Source organism: Poecilia latipinna, unplaced genomic scaffold (assembly GCF_001443285.1).
Source record: "Poecilia latipinna isolate Pla-1442-1.1 unplaced genomic scaffold, P_latipinna-1.0 Scaffold4515, whole genome shotgun sequence".
NCBI lineage: Eukaryota > Metazoa > Chordata > Actinopteri > Cyprinodontiformes > Poeciliidae > Poecilia > Poecilia latipinna.
Window position 1 is genome coordinate 1 of NW_015117131.1, and position 22,561 is coordinate 22,561.

General features: G+C 40.9%; 1 protein-coding gene across 1 annotated transcript; it reads right to left on the reverse strand.

Annotated features, from left to right (window-relative positions):
* Positions 1 to 9,453: 9,453 nt before the first annotated feature.
* On the reverse strand, positions 9,454 to 22,351 carry LOC106942744 (rho-related GTP-binding protein RhoE). The gene is made up of 5 exons (XM_015026080.1): positions 22,038 to 22,351; positions 21,746 to 21,833; positions 13,347 to 13,456; positions 12,099 to 12,233; positions 9,454 to 11,784 (listed from the first exon to the last, which is right to left on the reverse strand). The coding sequence occupies exons 1-5, from the start codon at positions 22,308 to 22,310 to the stop codon at positions 11,536 to 11,538; spliced, it is 855 nt and encodes a 284-aa protein (XP_014881566.1). The 5' UTR covers positions 22,311 to 22,351; the 3' UTR covers positions 9,454 to 11,535.
* Positions 22,352 to 22,561: the final 210 nt, after the last annotated feature.

Sequence of the window (22,561 nt, forward strand, 5' to 3'; positions counted from 1 at the left end):
CAACAGATTTTGAAATGGATGAACTGATTAATGACTAGTGAATCAATGGAAAAACTAATGGATAGAAAGATAAGAAAGGTGAATAAATTGGTTAATAAATAGAAAATAAAAGTGATGGAAGGACCAACAGATGGAAGGAAGTTTTGGTAAATAGTTACAGGAATCAGAAAGAATGAAGCCCGGTTTTATACCGTTTTCCTTTTCCCTTTTTATCCAGACTTGAAAAAACTGAGAAATTCCTTACATTTCCAAATAACTTTCATTCCTCCGGAGGAAAATCCAACTCTTTGGAGGACAACAATGCAAACGGTTCAAAGTACTATCTTTTAATTAATTTCAATGCAAATGAAGTTGTGGTTTAGCAAAACAAATGCGCCACGGCGGCGGCTGGTAAGTGATAAGAGTGTTTGGCTCATCGCAGCATCAATGCCACGGTGGGAGGGATGCCAGGCTCATCCAGAGCTGATTCATGATAATCAGGGCAGGTGGGAGTCCTGGGTGCTTTTTTGTTACTGGTGAAGTAAACACACTCAGCAGGAGGGGGAGTCGCATTTTGTGTCTCCTTCTCACACAAACACACATAAAGAGAAATGATTTTTTTGGGTGCTCTAGTTTCTCTTGTGTTTTGCATTCAGTGGGCTCCGCTGTGTAGATTTTGCTAAGATTGGGTGGAATTTGGATTAGCTGTGACCCAAGTGTGTGTGCCAGAGCCAAGTCTGGGGCTGGCTGACAGGAAGCAGTGATGACTGAGGTTAATGAGGGTAAAGCCTGGAGGAGAAACTGCTGTTAAAAGACGGTCAGATGAGGGGAAAGCGGTGGTGAGTCAAACACCACAAATTGGTCCTGCTGTGCCAAATTTGCATCTTTTAGTTTCTCCAATTGGCCATTCAGTCAGTGCTGCATGTTTAGATGCCACCGTATGGTTTTCTTAAGTCTTACCGTCATCATGAGAGATTCACAAAACTGAGACAGGAAGATTTTCTACAGTATTCGAGGAAAAACAAAAGCTCTGCCCAAACTGATACAAGTTTTATGAATCTAAATGCATTTTAAGTTATTTTTTAGTTAAGTTTAATGCAACAACCAAGCAAATTCAAGGAAAGAGTTTGTACTGCAGCTGGGAGTGACTTTTCTTCCAGGACTGGGCATCCTGTGAGTACTTAAGGATGAGTCAGAGGCCAACAGCAGCACTCTGCTAGTTAAGAATAGCGAACATTATGTGCTTTTACATCCATTATCTCCTCTAATAGCAGATACCTAACTACCCATAGCAACAGAGTTGGCAAAATTGGCCCACTTGAAAGCAGCATTTTAATTTAAAGCCCTTGAAGCTCTAAAGCGGAGGCCAATTGTAGCATTGTTAGCGGCTATTGGTTAGTTAATTGTTAACATCTTGATACCTTCACTGTTTTTTCTACACCAAAGTCGGCAGACTATTGATTCAAACGTTTTATTGGCAACTCAAGAATTACCTTTTTTCATATTTTATGGTAACACATAGAGCTACATTGTTAACTGTAACCTTACCTCACCTTAGCATTCATGGTTAGTGAAGGCTCTCTGATCCAGACAAAGTCAATGTACCAGTCCACCAAGACTTCACCTAATTGAGAAATATAGTTGCATTTAATATTAATTTCATAACCTTATATAACATTTTATTTGAAGTGAACAGAGCCCCCTAGAGGACACGGTGATTTTGCATTACCTCTTAATAACGTACTAGTCAGTTCAAGCTGCATAATTGAGAACTGAAAGTCTTCCTGCTACAACATAAGGTTTTTCCATGTATGTTAATATCTCATTTGTGAGATATCTGAAGTTTTATATCTTTTTCTTTGGAATCACAAACTTATGTGCAAAATACAAAAGCAAAACATAGCCTTTCCATCCCGTCTAAGCCATAAGGAAAGAAAGAAAAGAAATAAATACATTAAAACTATTTGGATTATTTCTGACTTATTCTCACAGGGTAATAAAGTTACGACAGCTTTGATTGTGATTTTTTGTGTGTTGGTAGTCTGGTTAATGAAGCATCGTTTTAATGCTGACTGAATAAGTGTGCTCTCGAATAATGGCAGAAAAATTCCCCCACAAATAAACAGCTCTGTTAAATTACCCACCGAGTGCAGCGCGAAGGCTGCGGTTTCCAGTTCAGGGATCTCTCGGTAGACGCTACTTTCCTCCATCCTATTCTTCTTCTTTGATGTTTTATGGCTGTTGACAAAAAAAATAAAAAATAAAAAATGGTGCATTACTGCCACCAGCTGGTGTGGAGTGTGGACCAGTTCCTCTACTCTGTCTTTCTCTGTATCACCCAGCAGCTCCACAGGTGAAGCTCATTAGCCTAATTAAGGCAACACCTGAGGCATTCACTGCTTCAGGACATTTAAGCACTAATAGACTACAGAGTTGTGTAGTAACTAGTTGCATTTACTCAATTACATTTACTTGAGTAACTTTTTTGAAAAAAATACGTTTTACTTTTACCTGCATCATTTTATTAAGAAGTATCTCTACTCTCATAAAATTATGGATTTTCTACCTACTGAATGAAGAACAAACATGTTTTAACCAAAACATTCACCAGACACAGACACAAATCTGCAATTTTTGTTGAAGTTTTAAAAGCTTTTTAGTGAAAGAAACTGATTTGGAAAAAATACTATCATTCTCAAAGGGTGTTTTTTTATCCTACCAAGTTGGCCTATTTTATTAATTATTATTATTATCAAAGGAGATTATTCTTACAGGGTGTCCTCGATCTGTCCATCACCATGCTTAAAAGTTTTTTTTGTTTGTTTTTTTACTTAATTGGGCTAGATGTCCCTATATTGGGATAGTTTAGTATTTTTGATAGACATTTTAATAGACATTTGCATTTCTGCAGCTCCAACTGGAGCTCTCACTCTTCACTGTGTCAAAACAGAAAATCATGAAAAATCTTCACACGGTTATATATTTCTGTCATGAGAAAGAGATGTTGTTGTTACAACTTGTCCATGTCAGCCTAACATATATTACGTCTTTCAATGAACTGTCATATTTTGCTTTAGCGCACTGCGCAAGTCAAACACAGGAATAAAAAATATCTTTGTAATTGTAAGCATTAGATTTATTCACAATCAAAAAGTATAAATAAACTCTTCTTTTGGTTCCAGCCACATCTGTTGGAGGGTAACTGACAAGCTTATTTACAGTCGACGGACCACAAAAATGAACTCATCCGTGTTTCCCGAAGACCATTGCAAAATGTGGCTGCTATTAAGCAGATGTAGCTGAAGCAGGCGACTGGGACTCTCCTGACATGTTAAAACATATGCCAAATCAGTCAACGTTAGGCCCCATACTAACAAGAGCAAGGCAGGGAGCAGATGGAAAGGTGAGGAGAAATGCTGGAGGTCGGGGGTCTGGAAAGGCCATATGGCAAACCAGAACAGAAAGAAAGTGGAAATAACCAAACAAACTAAAGGAATCTCGCTTCCCTGAAATGTAAAAGAAATTCAAAATGATTGTGATAGAAAAGTCGAAGCTGCAAAAGCAGAAACCCTGGCGCTCTTCATCTCGTTGGCTAACTCTGCACCCATTAAAACATGAGTCAGGAACTTTCACCACAGAAAAATTCCACCAAGGAGCGAAATGAAAAGCGCTTTTTTCTGCTCTCACACTCCCGCTCCAAACACAATACCCAATGGAGTGAGGCACCGGACCAACAAGTTTACGGTTTTGTTGAAATATGAGCTGACGGCAGTGGAAGGAGCCAAGCCTTACTGAATTAACCCCCCACCCACCAAAAACAAAAAAATATAAGGCTTAATGACCTAGAATAGACTACAAAGTCCTGCATGTAAATGCATTTCTATGAGAAAAATCTTATTGATGTTCAGATTCCAGCTTCATTCAGCCATGAAAGGTTCAGGATGGAAAGTTTTAATAACTGCAAGATGGAGGAAAAAAAAGGAAGAACTGTCAGCCAGAGCTACTCAAATCTCTCTTAAGATTTCCACTTTTCAGATAATTACTTTTAGACAACACAATGTTCCCAAACTGAGTGGAATAGACTGCCTTCCCTTCCTCACAAATGCTTTATCCAGTCCAAAACTAGCTTGGATGTGTTCGGGATCACAGTTGGAGCATCCATTTGATTCGAGGTCAAGCTAAAGAATCGACCGCCAGATTGACCAAGAAAGGGTTAAAATAACTCATGCTATCCGCATTAGCCTGCAATACATCTGCAGTGTTTGTGAGGATTCGAAGTCGGGCTCTCTCAGCTGATCCTGCATGTAAACATTTATTTACTCGTCATGAAAGATGGACTGGAAGAGCTTATCTAATTTGGCATCCAAAATAGTGTAGAAAAGTGTTTCAAAGTTTAGTTTTGAGCCAAAGAAAATCAGAAAATCAAAGCTGTTGCCAGTGGTAACCAAGTTTTATTTTGCATCATAGTGTCAGTTTAGCTGAAGTTCTCATTTCTTTAAAAATGGCATACTATCTGAGTAAGAGTTAGCACTAGTTCTCAAGATTTCCAAGCAAATTTCTGTTCAGTGTAGCATCATCTATCTAGATATTTAACTTTTTTTTGCCATGTGATACCCCCAAGGCCATGCCACCCTGGGCAGAATGCCATCATATCAAAAAGTGGCAATGCTACAGTTTTAATCTCTTCTGTGTTCTTTGTTTTGCATTTAACCTCTTTTATGTTCAAAATGAATTAAAACCAAGCCGTCCGCTCTCTTCATCCTCTTTTCTCAAGACCTTCGGCTTCAGTCCAACGCTGTTTTTTTCCCCAAAGACGAGAAAAAAACCCTCTATTGTTTCACATTGAGTCTGTTTGTATGTTACAGCTGAGCATGACTGATTGTCTGAGGCAGGAGGACAGAGGAGGAAACAATGAGCCACCAGCTTAGACCTATTGATCTTACACTCCCAGTTTATGTCCGTCCCAGCTGGTCATGCAGGAAGATTGGGGGGAAGGAAGGAAGGGAAGGAGGAGGTCGCCAGATTTAGACTCTGCTCCCTAAAAAGTGTGAGAATCTTCTGATTCATTGAGCTGAACTCACTTCCACCTCGACCTCTGCTTCACCCGGTCTAATATCGGAGAGTGGATTGCGCACATAAAAAGCAATATGCTGTTGATAGATTGTCATTCGGGCTACATGGAGTTGCTGGTTCTGCCTTAACGGTTCATTTAAAAAGAAATTTATTTCTTAAACAAGATGAAAAAAGCAACTTTGTTGCCCTGGAACGATGGTGATGGATAACGCCTTCCCTCTGTAAGCCGGTTACCGCTGACAGATTAGGAAATTTATTCTGCTTTGCAGTAGAAAATCTTTGGTTTAATATTAAAACTATTTATCAAAAACCAAAAACGGTTTAAAATGCTGTTAAATAAGGCTTCCAAATGACTAAAACTTGTGATTTTAGCAGCTTATAGTAAAAAAAATAAAGTTAAGAGCCTTCCAGCCACACTCTATAGCATCCACTTGTCAGATTACAGGCAGGCAGGTGAAAACAAAGAAAAATAAAAATGAGATTCCCTTCAAATTATTTCTGCATTATGGGGATGAGCTGCCAAAGCCTGAAGCTCCATGAAAACTCAACCTTTTCACGAGCCCCAAATGGGAGTGGCTTCTTGTCACATTTCTCACGCATAAATGTCACCGCTGTGTTCGTCTCTGAGTCATGACTGCAACACCCAGTTTCACACTTGGAGTTTAAATTAAACAACACCGAAAGTGCACAGCCATTCCAACAGCTCTGTGACGCTGTAATAAATTTATCCAGGCAGATGATTGCTATGGAGGAAGAAACAAGAGTGTTGCATAAGAGTTACTGTTTCAACTTTAATGTATTTTATCGGGATTTTGTGTATTAAACTTATACAAATCGGCGCATAAATGTGAATTAGGAGAACGATACGTTTGTAAAGCCTGTAAAACAATTTCCCAAGCTTTTAACAGTCCTGTTCAATCTACCGTGGATAACAATAGTTAGCTTTAAAAATTAAAACATCTATAAATAGCTTGATAGTAAATCCCAGGCTGCTGACTCTAGATGTGAGCTAATTAGGTTTTGAAGGTCAAAGGTTAATGAGACCTGTCCTTTTCTCCATGGCTGTCAGCAATGAGCAATGAGGGAGGATTTAATTACATTTTTACAAAAGTCTGTTGGAGCTGAATGAGTTTTTGTTGTGGTGACTTTTTAACTCGATCCTGATGACCAGTTTATGTCAAATATTCACCCTTTGCAGGTGATCTATGCTGTCAAAACAACCGATTTAAAGGAAATCTGTAACTTAATGTTTCTATTTAGTTGATTTCACTTTAAAAATAGTCATAGTTTCTGCAGTCGGCTCCATAAACAGACAAGGATGCAAACCAAACTTGTCTTTTTATTTTTGGAGAGATAATGGACAGCAGCAGTCAATCATAATGACTGCCAGCCCTCGGTGTAATCTAATGCTTTTTACAAGGTAAAAAGAATGACATACAGTTTATATGTAAGTATGATCAGAAAGATATCAAATATCGCATCATGGAGAAGAATCGCGCCATACCTCTAACCGTAACCATGGAGACAAGGCCGCACCGTGATGTAGCCTAGCATAAAATAGAAATAACTGGTTAGCATCTCGTCTTTTTAAGGCTGCTCTTGTGTAAGGGGAAACGCTGTTTATGACACAGTGACATAAATCATGTGGTGTGAATTCAGGCAAAGTCTGTAATTTGACAAACACGTCAGAGCAGGAATGGGTCGGTTGCTAAACTAGCTGTTTCCAACTTTGGTCAATACTGCCGTCTATGAGCCCCAACCAGGTGTGTTACGTTCACAGACAAATTATCTCGACTCGAACAAGTAGAAGTCATGAATAAACTGGCAAAAACAACTTTGGAAAACAATTTCAGTCGCTCTGTTCAGTACTCACCTCCCTCACTTCCAGCGTCCATCATGGCGCCTCGAATGATTCAGTGACGTAGTTGAAAAGTTGAAAATATTACAATAAAAAGTTCTACATTTTGCTTGCAACGGCAAAGAAGCATATCTAGTTAAAACTGCCTTCCAACGCTGTCATCTGCTGAAAAATACACCAAACACCTGCAATGCATTAAAGGACAACCTTAGGAGAACAGTTGAAATTACCCACAGCACATCTGCAGACGGAGCATTAGCTCATTTCACCCCCCTCTCATATGTATACGAAATGTCTGAGCAAAACGAGGAGTTATGGAACATATAGAGAACCGGACAGGGCGGACTGCAGAGTTGATATACGCTGATTTTCTGCCAGCCCCGTCCACCCGTGGGGAGTTTGTGGGATTAGAGCTGTGCTCAGGAACTGTGCTTTAGGAACATTCCTTACTTGTTACATTATCTGGATCAGGTTAAAGACTAATAAAGTCAGGGCAAAACTGAAGACTTTATTGCTGCATGGCTATTTTCCTTTGCAAGAATCACAAAAAGTCTATATATAGATGTGTAGGATAAAAACATTTCTTTAGGAAAGATAGGAAAACAAATCATCTGCATGAGTTGGTCGAAAAGTGTGATCCTTTCTTAAGGGTTTACCAAAATGGAAAACATTTTGACACATACAATTTTGAGCAAAGTCTTAAAATAACTAATTGAAACCCAGTGGAATGTGGCAAGAAAACCTCAAAAGTGTGGAGTCCAGGAGGCCCAAACGACATAAGCAGCTGCTCTTTTCTTCATTTTCCCATCCTGATCACGTCAAACTTGCTTCATGCCACACTGAAGGTCATGGGCTGAAGATACTAAAAGAATGACTATCATCCTTGACATTCATGAACTGTACATACCCAAGGGCAATCCAGACACTGATTGACACGCAACTCCAATGTTTTTCCTAGAGTTCATTGGTTATGCAAGAACTTAATAATCCTTACAGTAACCTTGGAACTGCAAATGCTTCAGGGGATCCAGTAGTAAACCTTCAGATTTACGAAACACTTGTAGGATAGACAACCAAACTTACTCTGCATTGAGATTAAGCAATCAATTGGAGCCTCTTCCAGCACCCAGGGAGGTTGAGACACTAGAAGACACTGACATTTCCAGGTAGTGGCTCACACACAGTCCCTCATATGTTACCAAAGAGTTAGCCAATACACCTCCTCTCCATTCGAATCCTGTTCATTTCTTACACTCTGCCATTGGGGAGTACCTTGGTTTGCTAATGGACTCCCATTCCCAGAATTTTCAGACTCTGCCTCCTTAACTGAGAATATGGGAGCAACTTAAGGATATCCAGAAAGTATTTCTTCTACTGCATGAGTCTGTAGTCCTGGCCATACAGACTCCATGTCTCCAAACTCCCTTGGTACATGAGGCAAACTCTCCTGGAGGTGTGAGTTGAAGATCCCTTGAACTGGGCCCTCTGCCAGATGTTTCTACTTCACCCTCACCCACACTTTATAGTGGTGAAAAGTATACTTTATTACCTTTCAACAAGTTTATGCTAATGGGCTTCATTTCAGTCAAGAAATATAGGAGTTTTGATTTGAAGGCATATTTTTCTTTAAGCTGTACCAAGATCAGTTCAGCGGAATGACATCACTTTGAAAAGTAGGGAAAACTTTGCCAACACGACTAGAATCTCAACCTAGTGCAAATTACCTGGATAAATGCTTCATGCTTGCCGTCATAAGGTGAAGAGTTGTGCGTCTTTTATTACCCACGTTTATTTTTCACCTGACAGACCTGTTTTCCTGCCACTGACAAGCCAATGCATCTCACTCCTTATGCATGTGATGAAGTCACTGAGTGATTTATAGGATTGCTGGGTGAGCAAAAGCAGTTTCCATGCTCGGTAGCCCCCGGGAATTTACCAGGACTTGTACAAAACCGTCTGCATCTAGTGATACTTTAGCCTTATAAGTAGACAAGACTATTCAGTCTCACTCACAGAGAACTATTTGTTCCAAGCAGCAGTGACAAAACCTGCTTTTCACAGTGACGTCTTGACCATCAAGGACTCAAGTTCAGCTTGTTTTTCTGAAAGGAAACAGTTGTCACTCTGAAGAGGTTTATGTTAACACTGACGAGCAAAATAGAGCGCTGTATAAACCAATTCAAGTACTTTGCTTCAGATTTGTTATGCCATCTGATTCACAGCCAATCTAGCTTTGCCATGAATTCAAGTCAAAGCTTGACGTTTAGTTTTCTTTCAGCTCACAAAACCGATAATTTTTAAACAGCTTGTTCTAAATGAAATCCTCTGAAATAAACAAAACAATAAAAAGAGACAGGCTTGTCTCTCTCAATGTCAAATCCACTGAATACAAATGCAATTTTTTCCCATTACACAACACTTTCTACTATGTACATACACAAGAAAAATCAATGTACTTTACATACATCTGTTGATATTAAAACACCATCAATCTAGACAAGTCCATTACCATTTCAGTTACTTCCAAATAAACAGAACAGAGAGCATTTTAATTCATTTTATTTATTCTAAAAGGGAAAATATATAATTCAATAAATATCGTGGCAACAACATTGGCAAAAGACATTTTGAAGGTGACAACATTCAAGAAAACATGAGCGTACACAGATAGGACAGGCTGGAACATGAGGATAAGAGTTTGGGCAAAGTGCTGCAGAATGAGACAGCACTGATGAGAAAAAGCTAATTTTTATGGCAGTGACTTCAATTAAAAGTGCATCAATGCCTTTAACAATAATTGACAGCAAATATTTCAGACCATCCAAACAAAAAAAGTACAAATTATCAAATTATTTGAGTCATGTTTGGGTAGGAAATTATTCCAGCTAATAAATGTTAGCTAGGCAGCTAACATCCCAACAGATTTGGCTGTACACTTACAGTGGAGAACTGCTGAAATGGACTAGTTAGCTAATGAGTGAGCCAACTAGCTAATTAGCTTAAAGGCTAACAGGTTGTTACTGCCTGGAAACAGTCTAGCCTTCCTAGTTCTAAATGAAACATATTGCAAAATATATTCAAAATAAAAAAACTTAACTCACAGTGGCTAATTGATGAATGTTGGCAGATGCTAGCTAACGGCTAACACTCCAAAATCCTATCAGTTGTAATCAGGAGCCATTATTTGCATTATGCCATTTAGAGGAATCCCTCAGGCACATGAACAGTTTGCTGAAATTCAATTGTAGCTAACAAGTTAGCTAACTAGCTAATTAACTCATTGGTAAACATGCTAATGGGCTTTTGCCACTCAAGAATTGTTGGGCTCACCTTTATATTTTTGGATTAAGGTTCAGCGGTTCAACACATCTACATGGCTACAACTCCTTCCTCCATTTTGGCTTGTAGTTTTTTTTTGTCTGAATTTGAGTTTGGAGTAAAATCAAATGAGCTAATTAGATAATGCAGTTCTAGATTCAAATATACAGACAAGAATATTTTATTTTTGAGCAATGGTCAAGTAGATTATACTGGGAAAACAATCTGAAATAAGATGCTAACCAACTCGGCAGACTGTTGGCTGCAGCACCCATATTGTCATGAAGTCTAAATTAGCTAATGAGTGAGTTAAAACACATTAGCTTAATGACTAAAAGGCTGAGAAAATTTTACTGCTTACAAATTTAAGCCTGGAATAAAATCCACAAAGAAATTCCTGTTTGGATTTTACAGTTTGAGATTTGCTGATTATGAACACTTTGAACCCATTAGCAATTTCAAAGTTTTGAACATGTAGAACCTGTGGGTTAAGCTAAACTCCAGGAAGTTGAGATTTTTGCACAATACTTTCAGTTTTCTCTTGCTACATAGTGGTGAACCTATGGTTCAAAGGTTTAAAATCTTCAGTCTTACTTCAGAAACTGTTGGTTGAGGTGACTGAATGCAACCATTGGAAGAGTGAGGATGAAACCAACAGAATCAGAATAGAAACAAAGATGCAGTTGCACACCAACAACTTCACATTTAACCAACAACAGTATCAGAAACAGGGACTCCTCTGCACACACACCGACAGTAACAGGAGCAGAGGTAAAAGTGAATCAGTTCCAAACCACAGTGATGAGTTGAAAGCCTTAAGTCTTTGAACCTGCACTTTTTTTTTTTTTACCTTCATAGGCCACAGCTTGCCGGAGCTTTGGCTCCCAGTCAAAAGACTGCATGTTCTAAAACCCTTTAAATGTGATGGTCTCTTAATGACATCACTCCTCCTGCTCATTTCCTGTTGGTGAGGAAAGCCTTGACTGCATCCGCTCTGTCCTCAGAGGAAGCGGGTCTCCTCCCAGAACTGATAGCCAGCTGACTGATAGCTTCCTCCTCTGGTGGGACTGGTGGTAGCTGAGGTGGGGGTACATCGACTGGGACGCAATTACTCAACGAGTTCTCATTGGAGCAGAATATTCCAGTAACACTTATACGAATTGAAGCTTATAAAAAACCCCTTTCCAGACAACTAGGGGTTTTTTAGCATGCAGGACAGGGCTTTGCCCCTAAGCTCCCTGCTTGCACTAATGCGCTGTCCTCATTTTCTTTAGTCTGATACCCCCCTCCCACCGCAGTCTGACAAGTCACATGACCGAGCAACTTTTGGCTTTGTCCTTCCGGAGATCCGTGGAGACGGCTGCCAGGTCAGGCCGACTGGGCATGTGTGAAATCCTCTTGTTGGCACGCACAGTCTTGCTTCGTTTGGCGTTTTTGCTGTTCTTGTTGATGCAGGCCAGCGTGGCTACGTGGAAAATGTCCCTGACGCTGTTTTCCGACTGCTGGGCCGAACACTCGATGTAAGGCGCTGAGATCTGCTTGGCCATGTTGGAGCCCTGGGAAGAAAAAAGGTTTCAGCATGACCTCTCCCAGCATGTGAAAGCTAAGCTACTTGCTAGCAATGCTAACCATGCTAAATGCTAGTAGTGTCAATTCTGAAATAATTTTGTCCGTCTTTTCAAATAACAGTAATATTCTGTTAAACTGCAGAGCTGTGTAACAGAGACTGTCTCTCTCTCACTGTGTGACATCACCTCTAATTATAGTATTATTAATATTTAACAATCAAATACGGCAGAAAGGCTGGTAAAAACTCCTGTATGGTTTTCATCTAGTGCAGGAATAGAAAAGATAATAAAACACTGAATACCTGGTCATAGGAAACTGGGGTTTGTCGATGGTTGGACAGCTCTACTAGGGTACCAAGGTCGGTGCGCAGGTCCGACTTGCAGCCAACTAACAGCATCTTCGTGTTGGGACAAAACTCCTGGATCTCCCCTTTCCACTGCAGAAGACAAACACTTTGAGATCACAGAGTATTTTAATCAATCTCCCCCCAGATCACTTGACCGATTTCCTCTGTAGTCTCAAGTTTAAAACTTGTGATTTAACCACAACTGTGGTCAACTTGAGTATAAAAACACCTTTGCTCATGCAGGTCAGAACGTCCTGACTAGAAATCCCATGAGTTCAAGCCCCACAGTCAGCTGGTCTCTCTGGTACGAAGGTTAAAACCGGCACTTCCTGGAGCCCCCAATGCTTTGAACCTGGGAATGGAGCTACAAGTAATCCCCACGTTTCCTCCTGAACAATAAATGCTCTGATCGGTTTGGGTCGTAATCTGGGGCTAATGTGCTTCAGGGCCGACTGACCAGAGGGTCAGAGGATCAAGTTCATTAACACGTGAAGAGGAAGTTGTTTTACACAATGCAATCATCACTTGACTAAATGCTAAAGTCTTGAGGTACAACATCTGACAAACAAGTCCCATAAATTGTTGTTGTTTTTTTGCTTTTTTTTAAAGCTATTTTATGTTGAGATAAGAGATTTTAATCTGCATTTTTAGACCCTAAACTAGCACTGAGAACTGAGGTTTTGCTTTTCGGTTTTCATCCCCTCAGGGGGGGATTACATTCCACATTCTTACTTTAAGCCAAATAAACAAGACGTGGAACACTGGCGGACCTTGACGCGTGACCTCAATTATTCAAAATGAGCTTGCCATCAGTGGAAGCGCACAGATGACTGGGAAGCATCAAGCTGTGTCTCGGTTTTGTCATGCAATGTTAACAATTTTAGAAAAATGTGACTGGCTTTGCACCAGACCAGACCGGACAAAGTTGCTTTCCAGAAGATCGGACCAGACGACACATGGTAGTCAGCAGGGAAAAGAGTCAAAGGTTGACCACTAAGCAACCTCTTGGGAGCTGCTGGTGTTTAAGCAACATTTGAGTCTCTTGAGAGACTTCACCTTGTCTTTATTTGTAGCCACATCTGATCTCATGATGTGAAGTAATGCCTTGTGAATGCAGACGCTTGGTTTTGTTGAGCCTCATCGTAAGACCGGTTTATTACACCCAGACTCTTCAGGTTAAGTTTGAGGAAAGCGGCGGCGTACCTTTTTTAATACGCTGTCGAGGGTTTCGGGACGGCTGATGTCGAAACAGATGAGGACTGCGTCCGAGTCTGGGTAAGACAGGGGCCTCACGTTGTCGTAGTACGGAGATCCTGAAACACAAGGACAAATCTGATTTGTCATTTCTCAAATACTCTTTAGATTATGAGTAGTTTAGATGTTGTGGTCTTAAAACACTTAAAGGCTTTAACAAAATCTGCAGATATGTGTACAAACAAGGCGAAATCTCTGCATAAAAACTTGACACTATGTCATAATTGCAATTCAGCCATAATCCATAGCAACAAGGAGAAAAACAAATAGTGCATTAGTAGAAAAATGTGCTGAGTACCAGATGAAAAGAAAAAAAGAGGTATAGAAACTGAGAAGTTTGGAGTGAGGAAATGTCTTTGTTAAATTAAAACCATGTGTAAGGAGACGCCCATCTCTCAGCCAGACTGAAACATTTCTGGCAAGGAAGAGCGAGGACGGGAGGAGGGACGACCGAGAAGTTAAGGTGGGTCAAGATCACATGACAACAAGAGATGACCACAGGCACCAAGCTGCCAAGAATCCTGGGAATTTTGTTTTTGGTAACTCAAGATTCCCCTGGGATATTTTTTTCTTCCTGAATATTGCTGTGAGGAAACGGCAGGAATGCTCCATCAAATGCAGAAAAACAAACTTCTGCATTCTGGGAGGGATACGGTCCCGAATCTAAACAGTGGGATAAGGGGAGACACCGTTTCAAACAACGCTTTCAAATAAAGCTGATGTGTGCAAAAACACGGATATTCTGTTTCTGCTTCCACTTCTTGTGTATAACCTGGACTTGACACTGATTTATTTATGTATGTCTTTACTGGACCTTTCTAAAGAACAGATTTTAAAAGGGCTAAGACTTGAGCGTTTTAGCCTTTCTAATATTACAAGCGCAATAAGCCCAAGGAAGAAAAACAAAACAGCAAACAAGAAATAAATCAACAAAAATCCATCTAGGCTTGCTAACTTTTTTGTCAACGCTAACCTGAAAGTTAGCAAATGCATCACAAATGTATCTAAAACAGATATTTAGCATTTCACCAAAACTCATTTGTGCTAGCTTCTGAACAACATTCACAATAAATAAAGTTATTATGTAGTCAATGAAGCAGTAATACTCTAGTTCTGGAGTCAGATTGTCAAATGAAGCATTAGCCTGTTTGCTAACAAACAGTTTGAACACTACAGATGCTAAAATGCATCATCAATGGCAAAAAGCAAGAACCAAACTCCAGGATAAAAATAGTTATTCTGCACCAGTTATGCAAACACAAAAACACTTCAGTTTATATACAGTATTTCACAAAATTACTGTTTTTAAAAGCTAGAAATGGGGAGTAGAAACAACAAGCTAACAGTTAAGTTTTACCAGCAGGTCAGTAGGGATATTCAAGATTTTTAAAATTTGTTATTCTGTTTGTAATGTTAAATGAAGGCATTCATAAACTCCAAAAGCAGACAGTGTGGTTGAGATTTTCAAATTTAAAGCTAAATTTCTTTCCACAGGTCCACACTTATTAGCAAACATTTGCCAATTGGCATTATGGATTAAAATTTACAAACAAGTTCTGTATTTTTTAGCAGCAATTGGGTACTAAAGACAAAAAAAACATATCTTTATTTTTCATTTTTCTTCATGAGAAACCTAAATTGTCCCAACTAGAACCCATCAGCCATCACTGACAATCAGAACCAGACTGCATTGAGTCTTTTTTTCTCTCAGTCTCGGACAAAATCAGTGGAAAAATAAAGACCTTCCAACCAAAGGGTAAGCTGTGGAGTCAGCTGACATTTTACAATGATTTGAATATTTCTCATCAGGCCACATAAAGGAGTCGCATATCAAAGCTGCCGGGTGCAGAGCGTGAGGTCCTGAGGCATCCGAATATGTCTGCACGTTAAACTCCAGATTACTCTATTAAAACATTTTAAGTGCAGCACAACATGAGCGGAAAAACATGTGGAATGCTGAAGTATGCAGCGCGGCATCATAAACTAGTTTGGGGTCATCTTTCTGCCAGCTGGGAAGATAAAAGGCAATTCCACTGACGACGCACCGCAACCTGGTGACCGTCGCAGCGTAATTAGCTCCTGTCATTGTTCTCCCACAGGATCTCTAAATCTGGAAGGGTGACGAGGACCCTAACCCTCTTCCCCCATTCGGTCCTTTTCCACACGTTTTCCTCACAGCAACGCAATCCTGTTGTGCACAACTAACCACACAAGAGAAAACAGATGCTAGGTGGCCAAACTTCCACTGTGGTCCTCATTAGGAGCCGACTGTTTTCCACAGCGGCGGGGACAAGAGGCTCCACCTAATGCTGCAAAGCAAACCAGAGTCTCTTCATGCAATATCCAAACTCACATGTTCTTTTCTTTTAAATACTCATCTTTCAGATTACATTTTTGCTTTATCTCACATACAGATGTGAAACAAGCCAGATGCATCAGACAGGCTGGAAGTCTGGCAGCAGGTCTGCCATTTTAGCGCATAGCTAACATAGCTGTGCAGAACTGACAGGATGGTGATTGGAAAAAGGCGCTGAGCCCTGTGGGGCCACCTGTGGAAACAACAAACAGCGGCCCGACTCGTATTGCTGCAGCGCGCACACGTAGCTCCTCGCTAACTAACACACCAAGGACAAGAAGCAAATTAAACTGGTGTAACCTCAGCCAATACCTTGTGCGGTTGCTGTGGTTACGGAGACATCTGCCGCCGTAAATGCAGCCATTGAGGGAGGTGCTCAGTGTGAGCAGGTATGGCTCTAATGCACAGCGTCTAAAAGCAACACTTGGGGATTTTAATGCATCTTTCATCAAGTTTAGTTCACTTGGTGCTTTCCAGAAGTATGTGCACCCCTGGAACATTTTGTCTTGTTTCTGTTTTCTCAGCCAATATGTTTTCTTCCAGTTCACATCAAATCTAACCAGCTTCACTGTTCCAGCTGAACAAAAAAAAATCCACATCGCATGATGCTGCCACCACCGTACATTATATACATTTTGTGTTACTAAAAACAACTTTTAAGTACGTTTTACTCAGAATTCAAGTTTTAGTTTAATCTGGTTTAAATTCTGCAAAAAACAAAACTCTTATTTAGCACCTTTGCAGTCCAGTTATTAATTGTTTAATCCAGGAAAATTGTCATTTAATGTACAAATGATCACTAGAGCAGTACACTAGAGTACTGCTGTGTTATTGCAATTTAGGCAAACATTGCATAAAAAAAGCTGAAGTGGTTAAATGAAAAATATGTAGAATATGCAGATTTATTTAGCTGATTAATCAAAAATATTCGATTACTAAATTATTTATTAGTTTCAACCCCAATCTATGACATGAGAACCTCCTTTTTCTATTCCAAAACCCAAATAGGTGTTCTTATAGAACTGTTTTTAATCCCTAGTGTGCCAAAAATACCATCGTATTCTGGCATTGCACCAAATTAACAACATGTGAATGTTTCATGACAAATGCTTTCAAGAAAGAAGTAGGAAAAGAAGAAACAGCCTGCAAGGCAGTCCTGTGTTTCTTATTACTGCACTGGCAGGATTCACAGACACCGAGAGCCAAGAATCCAAAGACCCGACAGATTTTAATGTCAAGGTGTAACATCACACAGAGAATCTTTCCGTGACATTAGCCGACAGGAAGTGGAGTAATCTCTCCTAGGATCCCCGCGTTTCAGCTGACACACTATCCCCCCCATCACATCACCGGTCAGCCAGATTCCACCATGATTCAATTTCCCCCTCCTCCCTGGAAACGAGGTGGGGCTTTTAGTGATCCATGGCACTTCTCTTTCACTGGCCGGGTACAATAGCCGCCTTTGTAGAGGAGGAAGTAGAAACCTTTAGTCTCAGGAATGCCAGACATGCGGCTCCAATTTGCTGAGCCCAGAAATGTGAGGCGAACCAACGGTGGCTGGCGGGAGGAAAGGAGGTGGCAGCGTGCAGCGAGGAGCTTAACAGGGGCAAGAAACGGTCCCACACTAAGCTGTCCGGGCAACAGATGCACCAAACGCTACAAATAGACTCCGTTTGATTTGCTGACATGACAGCATGAACGTCACCTCTTCAGTGTTGTGTTCATCTGATTCCTGTAAACTTAAGATACTTTATAGTTTCTCTTAAATACAACATAAAGCTGCTTTCATCAACGTCGTCTTATAAATAATAAGTCACATGACTTGATATGATTTATGAGATTGGGCATGTGGGCAGATGCCCAGGGAGGCTTTAGAAAAGGGACACACAAACACTAGATTTAAAAAAAATACAACAGTAACTTTCAGTCAATTATTTTGACACTTTCCACACAAAAACTGTTCATGAGTAGTAACTGTAGTAATGTAAACACATTTTGAAACTGGTTCTTTGGATTTTGCCGTCTGCAGCTACAAAGTGTTCAGTCAGTTTGTCGTCGCCAAATGAAACAAGCAGCTGCTTTCAAAGCAAACACCCTGATTACTCTCAGCAAATGGCAAAATAGACCAGGCTACTAGTGAATTCAGAGGAAACAGAGCTAAGCCATGAGTTTGTTTATCATATTGCAACACTGGCGACATCGCAAGAATTTCAAACAAAAATGATCAAAGATGCTCCAATTGGGCTTCCGAGTCTGACAGCAATTTTCTTAGCAGACTTCATGTTTAACTGAGGTTTTCTTTGTATCCAATCCCTCTTGTCTGCAAGTTTATTTCAAACAGAAAGTTAATGATGGAAACAAGAAGAGATTAAGGAAAACATTTACGTTTATTGTAACAGACATTGTTATTACCATATTTAGCAGCCATATTGTGCAGCCGCCCTGATAGAAATACAGAAACTGATTTGTAACTTGTAGCTTGTTCAAATTACTTTATTTCATCATCGGTCAAGTGTTTTTTCAGTAACGTGTTGCAGTTCATTCAGGCTGCAAGAGAGAACTAGACTTTCAGGAGGTAACAGGAAGGCTAGCAGGAAACACCCAAGTTGTTGCAAACATATAGCTGACCTTTCTGATTGATCCTAAACTTTACTTTCACTACGTTCAATAAAGTAAAACTTTTGATTGGTGGATCACAAACTGTAATTGTAACCACCTGCTATGATTCTCAAATTGTTCCAAGGTGCGTCAAGTTGTCATTTTCAGAAACTTTCTAACCCAAACAATGTGCAGTCAAGGGTAATTGTCGCTCTTTATGGGAGCTGCAGATTGTTCTGGGATGCTACCTTTGATCATTTCTCCTTCATAAACTGAAGTCAGACCTCAGGCCTCCCAGGTTCCCCCCACCGTCTATTTCATCCTCTCAAACACCTCTGCTGCTCATTCAGACCCACTGGCAGATAGACAGACAATGTAAACCACTTCCTCAGCCGCTGAAAGAAATGAGAAGCATCAAAGCGTCCGCCGAAACCCTACAGACCTCACCCTGGGAGTGGAAAGCCAAAGCTAGCTCAGACAAGCTGGGTGGGTGTGTTAAGGAGGAGGTTGGGATGCGAAGGGGGGCAAATGGAAAGCTGCGCAACTGGCAGGAATTTACCTTAATGACCCAAATTACACCCATCACCCTCCCTTTTCAAACACTCGCACTAAAACACACTCCAGGCAGCTCATTAAGCCACTCACAGAACAAAGAGTGTCTTCGCATGTGGAGGTGTGTTTATATGACTTAGTCCTCATGTCTGCATGCTGGGCTTTGTCGGAGAGCGTGATCGGGGGTTTAGGGGGCTGCACCACACCAACACCAACCCGTCCCCATCCTCCCTTCCCAGCACACCTCAGGAGATAAGAGATCGATTGGATTGGCTGTGGCCGATGGGTGTCTCCACAAAGGGACCAGTCAAGCTGAAAGCTCCATCAATCGGTCACTGGAAGTGCGCGCGTTGGGTGTTGGGTGGGGGCTAGGGCTGAATGTAGGGGGGCAGGGTAGAGGTATCTTGCTCCATCTAAACCCCACTGATCTAATAGGAAACATACCCCCTCCTTCCTCCTTCACTCCTTTCTGTTTTATGAAGCAGAGAGAAAAAGAGAAATGACTCGGGGCAGCCGGCCAACAGTGTAATAAACCAAAACTCTTGCTCTGGACGGATCTCATTTCTTCACCCTTTTTACTTCCACAGCGCACACACCAGCTTGATTTCCTGGTTTCTCATCCAAAATTAAAGTCTCTCATTTTTTGTCTCTAATAAAGCAACAGGCAGAAAAGCAAAAAAGTCGACTTGAGATGCTGCTTTTGCTTCCCAGATGTACACAGTCAGGGTCTACGGGTGTTTTTCAGGTTCTGCCTCTTTCCAGGAAATGAAAACATTTCAAGTTGAATTCTCTAAAGTTATTCAGACGTCGCTTTGGAATTCCAGGCCCAGAGATCCGCAACAGCTGGCTGTCTGCTTGTCCCCGCCCAGCTCTCCCACACAGACCAAATGCTTGGACGTTTTCAACATACGCCCTCAATCACACCTCCCCGCTTTGCCCGTTTTCTCCAATCGCGCATCGATGGATGCAGAGTGTTTTGTTTACACGCTCAAAGTTCAACTATACAGGAGAATAAAAAAGGATGATTGAGGGGTGGAGAGGATGTATTGTGTAACTCGAATAAAAAAAAAGAAGAAGAAAAAAACGGGAAGTGTGGGAGGAATTTCCAGAATGTGTTCACCAGATGTATGAATTTGAGGCTTGTTCAGTTTGTGTTTTTAAGTTTATGATTTAGTGTGGCTCAGCTGGGAATCTTCCAGAAATTTCCCCTGGATTAAACAGTCACAGATGTTTCCCGGTAGATAAAAGGCGAGGTTGGTATGAAGGTTTCTAATCTGACATTGTGCAAACACCTCCTGATTCTGGAATCAAAGTGCAGAGGTTTCAAAACCACTAAACCATTCAGACGTCACAGCATTCCCATCACCTCTCAGACGATGGAGGCAGAGAGTAGATCCACATTTCCCTTGGGATGCTGCACACTACCAGTCAGCTGGCTGAAGCACAGCTGCTACACTCACAAGGACGCCAATGTAGCTGTATCACCAAACAACCAAGATGTGGAAACTACACTTCTTTAGAAAAATTTGCAGTTTAGCCACTGTAAACATCATAAAATGTTTCTTTTAGTCAAGGTATACAGTGAGCAAATAATCATCCTCATTACCTTGCTAATCTCAGCGACAATATGTTAGCAGCATAGCATAATTATTGCTTATCTGTTTAAAATAAAGCAATTTGATCATTTTTTAGCATTTGAAATGTGTGTCAATATTGTGAAACATGACAGTTTTACTCAAGGATTTAGTTTATAAACTAAAAAGACTTTGTAAAACTGAAACAACTGGGTCACAGCATAATTTAATTTCTCATTAACAATGCATGACTCTTACATGCAAGTAGATAAATATTTTAAGCAAAAAACGTTCATGTTTTTCAGTGTAAAATAAAAAAAAACATGTATTTTTTAAATAATAGCTGGTATAACATTTCCAAATTAATCTATTTGGGAAATCAAAAGGGCAATAATTATTCTTACTTCAGTCATAAATTATTTTATTTTCATACAAGGAAGCAGATGTTTGTGGGTTATTTAGCTAAGCTAGCTACTCTGTATTAGCTTAATAAGAGTGATGGATGCAAATATTATCAAGCAGTCCAATTTTTCCTCCAACGCCTTCTTTCAGGCAGCTCACCAGCAGTGTGCAGCAAAAGGTAAGGAAGGCCCAACTCCGGACCCAACCGAGAGATTTTTGTGTTTGTAAAGAAACACTGTAACTATTTACCAGAAAAACAAAAACAAAATAATATCAATCTTATTTAGTTGTAGTACACAGCTAGCTAACCACTGGATTATGTCACCCACAGTTCAGCTTCTAAGTCTAAGTGGCAGTTGCCCAGGGCAACATTAGAAATGGGGGCCACATAATATAATTAAGAATGGTTGACACCTCCAAATGAAACAATATGCAACTGCTTTTAAATGGATCAAAAGCTAATGTCATCTTTATCCCCTTTTATGGAAACTGAACGTGTACTAGCCTTCTTTCAGACAGCTGGCCAGCAGTGGGCAGCAACAGGTGGGGCAGGACTGTTTTTTTTCTTCACTCCATAAGAAAATCTGAGTCTCTCACTGAGAATGCGTTTTGAAACTGTAATTTATTATTATTATTATTATTATTATTATTATTATTATTATTATTATTATTATTATTATTATTATTATTTAAATAAAATACTTTGATGCCGGTAACCATTCTACATCTACTGGAAACACCCCGCCCCCGCTTCCCCGTTAATCCACGCAGGCGTTTGGGTGGGTGGACAGACACAGCAGGGCTCAAGTCCCCCGGCATGTTGGGACATGTCCTCAGAGACAAAACAGAGAGCAGATGCCGATTACCTGACGTGTCCCACAAGCTGAGCTCGATCCGCTGCGTTTCGATCTCAAAACTGGCCGTGTAGTTTTCAAACACCGTGGGGACGTAGCTCTAGAGTGGGGGAAGAAACACGCAGAGTGGGATGTTTGAGAGAGGACGCCTGCTGGGATTTAGACTTCAAAGAAAACCAGCGCTTCACTGACTCCAATGTTTTAAAGTCAAACTAAAACTACAGATGCATGCAACACACATTGCGCTAAGTTTGCCCTGTGTGCGGTGTTAAACGGGGGTCACGCATGCTGCTGCGGGTCTCACCTCAGGGAAGCAGTCCTTGGCGAACACGTGAAGCAGCGCGGTCTTCCCACACTGGCTGTCCCCCACCACCACGATCTTACACTTCACACTCTGACTGGGATCCATGCCGGATTTCAGAGAGGACTTCTGACACGGCCGTCTCTCCTTCATTGATCGACCAGGTCCAAAAACGAGTCCAGTCCTGACTGTTGAGACGTAGAGTGGGTGACTCCCAGTACTGCTGTCCCTGTCTCCTCTGCTGTCTCCGCCTTGCTCTGTGCCGGTAAATGCCATTTGGCTGTATTTATAAGGAGGCAGGAGCCAATAGCAGGGGCTCTCCTCCTCCTCCTCCTCCTCCTCCTCCTCCAGCCGGCTGCCTCCGCACCGCAGTCCGCCGGGAAAGCGCCCCCATTTGGATCACACAAGGTAACTAATAAAATATCCAGGGATGAAAGTAAGGGGGAACGGCAGGGTACTGCGTACCCCTAAAAGATCTAGCGGGGGTACGCAGTACCTGCAAGAGAGGGGAGCGACTGTCTGCTGTA